Genomic DNA, 7,935 nt, shown 5'->3' on the forward strand with positions numbered 1-7,935 from the left:
GACGGTCACAATACATTCGATGACGATACACTGACAATCATCAGCTTCCACGTGGTATTTACCGGCTATCCCAAGTTACCCATTGCATATCACTCTTCGTCCCACACAACTCGGCTGGTTCCTTACCGAATGAACCGGTAACCAGATCCACCGCAAGCGACAGCTGCGACACGGATAAAAGCAGTTTCTCACCATTTTTCTTCGGGTTTTCAATGTTTTCTCTCTCTCATTTGTTGTTTCTGGGAATACTCTTCGATCTCAACCTCTCTCTCTCTCTCTTTCTCGCCGGAATTTCTGTGATTTTCGGCAATTTTGATGGAGGAATGAGATTTGGGATCTTTAGGTAGGCGGATCTGGTTGCTTAATCGGCCTATTCGTGGATTCTTGAGTGGTTTTTGTTCGATTTGGAGTCTGATTCTCTTCAGCAATCATGTTTCTTGTCGATTGGTTCTACGGTGTTCTTGCATCTCTCGGTCTTTGGCAGAAAGAGGCCAAGATCTTGTTTCTGGGGCTTGATAATGCTGGAAAGACAACGTTGCTTCATATGTTGAAAGATGAGGTTTTGTTTTCTTCCTTCTGTCGATGTTCTTATCATTTCCCCTTCCCTATATTCTATTTTCTTTAATGTATTTTGTTGTTAATTGTAGCTGATTTTTTCAATCTCTTGTTTTTAACACTTATGATGGATTGTTTGCAGAGGCTAGTTCAGCATCAGCCGACACAGTATCCGACATCAGAGGAATTAAGTATTGGGAAAATCAAGTTTAAGGCCTTCGATTTGGGTGGGCATCAGATCGCTCGCAGAGTCTGGAAGGATTACTATGCTAAGGTATTTCTCGATTACAGAAAAGAAAGGGTTTTTTTTTTTTTCTTAAATAGGTGAATGATTGTGCTGGAGTTAATCGTTGGATGAAGGATGTGACTATGGTTATTAATTCGGCATATTGTGGTAAGATGATCGGGAAAATCTTTTGTTTGGGCAATTGCAGTATGAATCATCTAAGATAACGCGTTCAGGAAATATAAAACGGTTCATTTAAACTCTGGTTGTTAATTGAATGACATGGGAAATAGACTTTGATTAAATCCTACGCATACTGTGTACTGAACCCAATACAACTCAACCCAGTCTTATCCCAATTCAATGAGGTCGGCTAAATGGATCCTATTTCTCCAATCAGCTCTATTCAAAGCTATATAAGATTCCAGTCCTAAGCTATTCATGCCTTTCCTCACCACTTCTCCTTCGGTTATTTTAGGCCTACCTGTAGTTCTTTTAACTTCTTCAATTTGAACTAAAATATATAATTGAAGGAGCTAAAAGAGCTAAAGGTAGGCCTAAAATAACCATAGGAGAAGTGGTGAGGGAAGACGTATATAGCCTAGAAAGAAGCATAGTGTTTTTTTTTTTAGTGGGGGGTTGTCTGTGTGTGTGTGCGGTGGGGTTGTGGGGGGGGGGGGTGGGGGGCTCAAAGATCTCAGTAGGTTAAAGGAAAGGATGAATCATTGTTATTAATTTTCCATGTATTTCAGTATGAGGATTGTGAATACATTTGGTTTCACAGGTATGTTGTAAGCGTAATAGTCTCTTTGGTGGTTTCTTTGTAGGCTATTCAAATGTTCTCTTTGATTTATATGCGATATTGGGTTGATTCTTCTTGATGCTTGTCACTAAGTTATTCTACATAGCAAGTAGCTGCTGGAACTCCCAGCATTGCTGTTTGCGGTTTTTAGTCTGTCAATTGATATATTATTTTAATGTCCAATATCATCTTTATCTGAAGAAAACTGTTAGAACCTAAATGGTGTAATAGCACTTGATGTAGGTGGGGTTCTATGTCTTTTTTTTTTGTAATGATTAGGAGCTTCATTTCTTTGAATCGTGGTTGGGATATGATAGAAATTTATGATGACAATTGTTGACATCCTTGGCAGGTTGAACTTGCCATGGGTTGTTGATGTGATCAATTAATGCATGAACTGTGTATGTGCCTTTGTGGTATTTGTTATTTGCTTTTCTGTTATTTCGTTCTTTCTCTTTTCAGACTGATTCTTGTATTTCCATAGTCATCTTCATCTGGAAATAAGTTTTGTATAATTGTACATTTAAGTCAATGCATTTTTTTCTTTATTAGTTTGTGTAGAAATTACTCTAATTTCTTGCATGGAGAATTCATAAGAAATAAACTGTTGAGAAGCCCAGCCCACCCCATGTGACTTGTGCCAGATGATCTTTTTATTGGTTATTGGATATGCTATCCTCCAAAGAGGCTGGGTAATGTTGGATTTGAGGGGCTATTCTTTTCATGACTCTATCTTATCCCTGATTGTTTCATTCATAGTACTAAATCTCGTTTCGTTTCGGTGTTTCGATCTGACCGAAATTTCCGAGATTGTCGAAATTTCGTCGAAATATGGTATTTTTTTTTGTGGGTGTAAAATGCCAAAAATAACTACGATTTCCGAAATTTCCGAAACAAGATGACCGAAATTTTCGAAATTTCCGAAATATTGCATTTTTCAATTCGATGTTGCATTTCGTTTCGACTCGACTGAGATACTCGAAATTCTCAAAATCTCGACCGAGACGAAACGAGTTTTAGTACTATAGTTTCGTTGTCAAATTTCCATGCAAATGATATTTTACATGAAAATTTTATTCAATGTATTTTTTTTTTCTTTCGATTTCATGTTTTGCATTTTACAACAAAATAGACAGTGGAAAATTCTATTTTATTAAAAAAAATGGAAAAAGAACAGTACCTGGTCACGTGGCCAGCATGGCTCCATCACCTACACACAGTACTACTGCCCCCATGGAAAAGCGGAAATTCTTCTCAGACCAATGCTTGTGCACGTGCTCCCATTTGCCAGCTCGCACGTGTAGGTTTTAGAGGCCCAGGGCCTTTTTACATGGAAAAGATTGGAGCCTTTCGGCACTTAAGTTCTGGATCACATAAGAAGGTGCTTTTCCATGGGGGCAGGGCAGTACTGAGCCTAGACACAGTACTGCCTTGCCCCCATGGAAAAGTGAAAATTCTTCTCAGGTCAATGCTTGTGCACGTGCTCCCATTGGCCAGCATGCACGTGTAGGTTTAGAGGCCCAGGGCCTTTTTACATGGAAAAGATTGGAACCTTTCGGCACTTAAGTTCTGGGTCACGTTAGAAGGTGCTTGTTTAATGTCTGCCCTTCTCTTATTGATGGTTAGAAAGGAAACATAGTCTTTGTCCTATGTTCATAAAAAATACTTGTTTGCTTTCTTAGTTTTCCCTGAAGAGGAAGTCTTGAGTGATGGTCAAGTGTTGTTTTTCTATTCCTTGAGATTTTCCTCCAAACTAGCTGTGAATAAAGCATCATTTGTACTTTGTGGTTACTTTCTTAATGATTTCATCTTTGTGTTTGACATGTGGGACTATGATTCATATCATAAATGTGGTTGTTTCTGGTGCAGGTTGATGCTGTGGTGTACTTAGTGGATGCCTTTGACAGGGAGAGGTTTGCAGAGTCGAAGAAAGAGCTGGATGCCCTCCTCTCAGATGAGTCGCTGGCCAATGTACCCTTCCTGATACTTGGGAACAAGATTGACATACCCTATGCAGTGTCAGAGGAAGAGATGCGTTATCATCTCGGCCTAACAAACTTCACTACAGGCAAGGGTAAGGTAAACCTTGCAGACTCTAATGTTCGTCCTCTTGAAGTCTTCATGTGCAGCATAGTCCGAAAGATGGGCTACGGTGATGGCTTCAAGTGGCTTTCTCAATACATCAAGTAGGGAAGGTAGGGAGATGTAATCCAGACACCCCAGATGGTCTCTCAACTCCATTCTGCTGCTGCTCCTCTGATTGAATGTGTTGCTCATTTGGATGAACGGCGAAGGAGGTATTCTATTATCACTTGTATCGTGTAAAATGGTAAAACCAATATGGTGTAGTAGCGAATTGGGGTGTGGTTTTGTAGCTTCTTCAATTTAAGACGTTTTGTCACTTTTTACCTTGTTTTGGTCCTTCAATTAGATAAAGTAGAAGATTGTGTTTTGTATTACTATCTATTTTTACTGAAGAATTCATGATTTGGCAAACTTAATAATGGGAATTAGCTTTTAGTTTGTCCTCTCTGTTCTTCAAACGGTGGTAGGTGAAATGCTGAGACTTTGATAATGGAGAGAGAAAGGTTGACTATTAGGAAGGAACCAATATTATAGGCATCGATATCCTGAGGAACGATTCTCCATTTGACAAAACAGCAATGTGGACTTTGAGCGTTCTTTTATTTGTCCTCGTTTTTTTGGTTCTATACGGCTGTGATTGGCCTCTCCCTGAATTGTTGAAATTGCATAAAATTTCTCACTCAACTATGTTGTATGGCACTTTGAGCTATAGCAGAGCGGATGGTTTTGAAAACTGAACAGGAAGGCAAGTGGGAAAGACGCCTGGATTGTTATTTGGACCCTCACCCACTCTTGCCTCTCGACCTGCTTCTTACCTCATTTCCACCATCTTCGCCCATAACCCCCTGCCTCCCTACCCTGCAACGACCACTACATTCTTCCCCAACCCCCCTCCCAGTCCACCTGCCCCCGCACAGCCCTCGCCCACCTCAATAATGTTCACGATCTAATTCACCAAGGAGAGAACCAGGGGGGTAAAAAGGTTAATTGTCGAGTCTAAACAGAAGTTAGATACGCCAGCACCCAACTGAATCACATCTTGTATATTCTGTCTTATCCAACGGAGAGGGAAAAAAATGAAAACTGCAAAGATGAGATGCATGGATTGAGTGGTGATAGATGAGGCCGTTGATCATTCAGTCAATCAATCTAGCTAGTCAAATGTTCTCTTCGGCGAAGAAGATGATTTCCTCAGTTTCTGAAGCTTGAAAGTTGGTGGTTGTAATCTCTCTTTAAGTAAAGCAAGGGATTTATCCAACCCATCACAAACCGGCAATCAAAGGAAGAAAAAAACCAAAACCAACCCAACTCAGCAAATAAAAAATTTGAGTAATGGGTACCAAACACATTGATAGAAAGATTTTGGTAAAAACAAAACCAACCCAATTCAGCAAATAAAAAATTTGAGTAATGGGTACCAAACACATTGATAGAAAGATTTTGGTAAAAACAAAACCAACCCAATTCAGCAAATAAAAAATTTGAGTAATGGGTACTAGGGGTGCAAGTATGGCCCTGTTGGTCCAAACCTGTTCTAAGCCCGAACAGGGTCTGGGTTGAGATATTTGGCCTTGAGGGCAGGTTAGGACTGGAAATTTCTGACCCTGAGTCAGGGTCTGGTCGGGTTAGGGTTGAGGCTTCAGGCTAAGCTTGGCCTGGCCCGGCCCGACCCTGATTTAAGTTATACTATAAAATATATATTGATATAATATATACATTATAAACTTTAAATGTCACCTACATTTTTTTATATAATATATTATATATGACGACAATAAGTGATATAATACTCTTTATTATAGTGTTATTTTATGTAAATTTGATAATATTCTCTCCGGCCCATTCCAGCTCATGCATTTCTTTCCCCTTCCCCATGATCAGGGCCAATCAGGGTCAGCCCGGCCCAACCCTGAGGGCGGGTCAGGGTTGGATTTTTCTGGCCCTGAGTCAGGGTCGGATCGGGCCTAAGCCCAGATAAGGAGACTTAGGGTTGGGCTAGGGTTCTATAAAGTCCGGCCCAACCCGACCTGTTGCAGCCCTATCGCATACTAACGTGTCAGAGGAAGTAGAGTGGCAATCCAACACCAAGACCAGCGGTACCAGCAATGGTGACACCTTAGAGGAAGCAAAAAAGAAGAGTCTTTCCTATTTTGAAGTGATCAGAGATTCAGAGGTGAGCGACGACCAAAGGGATGTCCATCATGATCTCGTCAAGGATTTTTGATTGTTGATTGTTCTTTGCGAACTATATTGTCATGTGGGAGCAAAGTGTAGAGGGAGAGGAAAAGGTCTTGCATCGATTTGTGGCGTTCGTGCTCGACCAACTTGTGAACAGAGGAATAGAGGTGGAGCATGGGGTGGAGGTAGGGTTGTAAATGGATTATCGAAAATCCGAATTTGATCCGCATCCGTATTCGTTTAGGGGCATCCATATCGATTAGAGATATCCGGAAAAAATTCCGAATACTCCGATAAAAATCCGAATCCGAATACTTAATTAAAAAAAATTAAGTAAATAATGATCTTGAGGGTTTTTGAAGATTCAACAGGTTCTAGAATATGAGGAAAAGAGAATCATGATCTAAAACTATGGATTGAGAGTAAATTGTATCCACTAGGGGGAGGAAGGTTCGGGTCACACAAGGCAGAGGTGTAAACGGATGGTCGAAAATCCGAATTCGATCCGCATCCGAATCCATCCGAATCTGTTTAGAGATATCCATATTCGACCAAGAAATATCCAAATCTGATTACATCCGATCCGTATCCGAGCCAAATCCTATCCGTTTACAGGCCTAGGTGGAGGTGAGCAATGAACTGCAGGAGGGGGCTAGAGAACAGAAGGGGTCGGGCGGGAGTTGTGCAAAGGGCCTTTGGTTCCTATGCACGTATCAATAGGTGAACGTATGTGTGAGAGCCAACCCAACCACCTGTCCTATTTTTTCCATTTACAAGGGGAGGGGTTTTTATGAAAATAAAATTAAAATGTGATTGACTCTAAGTTGTACATCCACTTCTTGGTATGTGCAGATGATCCATTCTCGTGCAAAGGGGTAGGGTGAGAGTTGTAAAGAGTGGGTGGTGCAAGGAGGATGAGGACGGGGACGATGGTGATGGGGGCAACCGGTTAGGAGTTACCTGGACAGAAGGGTAATATGGGGATTTTAGAATATCAAGGGATAAGAAGAGGTGGAACTTAGCTTTTCTAGTGGAATAAGAAAATAAGTTATCGGTGTGGGACTTTACAAACAGCTTCTCCTACGAACCCAAACCCTACAATAGTGGAAGCCTCGTGCATTGGGTCGCTCTTTTATTTATTTATTTAAAATAAAGGATAATAATAATTGCTTCATGAGTAAAGGTTGGACACACCGGCGCTACGCCGAACTTGAGTCGGTTTCTCTCCCACTCCTATGGAAATGGGAAAGAAATCCTCTCCAACACGCATTCAATGGATGGAAGAACTCGGGGTGCATGTTAAAGTGCTTCGAGCAGTTGGATACCACTGGAGAGGATCCAAGTCTATGGAAATGACCCTTGCTCTCCCCCATCTCACCCTCTCCATTGGGCATAGCGGCTAGCTCCAGGAAAGCTAGCGGGTTGCCCAAACCCCTCTCCGTTGCCTTGCCTTCAACCCTAAATTCATCCCCTCCTTCTATTGTACAAAGTGCGTCCCATCTAGCGATGTAAATGGATAACCGAAATCCAAATCCAAATCCGCATCTGTATCCGTTTAGGGACATCCGTATTTATTTAGAGATATCCAGAAAATAATCTGAATACTCAGATTAAAATCAGTTCGAGAAAAAATCCAAATACTTAATAATAAAAAATTAAGTAAATAATGATTTTGAGGGTTTTTGAAGATTCAACAGGTTCTAGAATATGATGAAAAGAGAATCATGATCTAAGAGATATAGATTAAAAGTGAATTGTATCCGCTGGGGGAGGAAGGTCCGGGTTACATAAGGTAGAGATGTAAACGGATGGTCAAAAATCTGAATCTGATCCACATCTGAATCTGTATTCGGCCAGAAAATATCCGACTCCAATTACATCTGATCCGTATCCAATCCCAATCCCATCCGTTTACATCCCTAGACTCTCATCCAACCACAATAAAATGTAGAGAATCTCTTCACCGTGGTAAAAGAGAAACTCGATCCAAATTAGAGAAAAAGTTTCACTTTACCATGAATCGTACCAGAGATCTTATAATACGCGTTTTCGTTTTTAAAACAAAAAAAACGGCATATATATGAAAAGA

The 7,935-nt window shown here is 40.8% G+C and overlaps 1 protein-coding gene across 1 annotated transcript; it reads left to right on the forward strand.

Annotated features, from left to right (window-relative positions):
• The first annotated feature begins 423 nt into the window (after positions 1-423).
• Positions 424-4,110, forward strand: LOC122654765 (GTP-binding protein SAR1A). The gene is made up of 3 exons (XM_043849005.1): positions 424-559; positions 698-829; positions 3,453-4,110. Exons 1-3 carry the CDS (start codon positions 431-433, stop codon positions 3,771-3,773), a joined length of 582 nt encoding a protein of 193 aa, XP_043704940.1. The 5' UTR covers positions 424-430; the 3' UTR covers positions 3,774-4,110.
• The last annotated feature ends 3,825 nt before the right edge of the window (positions 4,111-7,935 follow it).

Source organism: Telopea speciosissima, chromosome 3 (assembly GCF_018873765.1).
Source record: "Telopea speciosissima isolate NSW1024214 ecotype Mountain lineage chromosome 3, Tspe_v1, whole genome shotgun sequence".
NCBI classification, from domain to species: domain Eukaryota; kingdom Viridiplantae; phylum Streptophyta; class Magnoliopsida; order Proteales; family Proteaceae; genus Telopea; species Telopea speciosissima.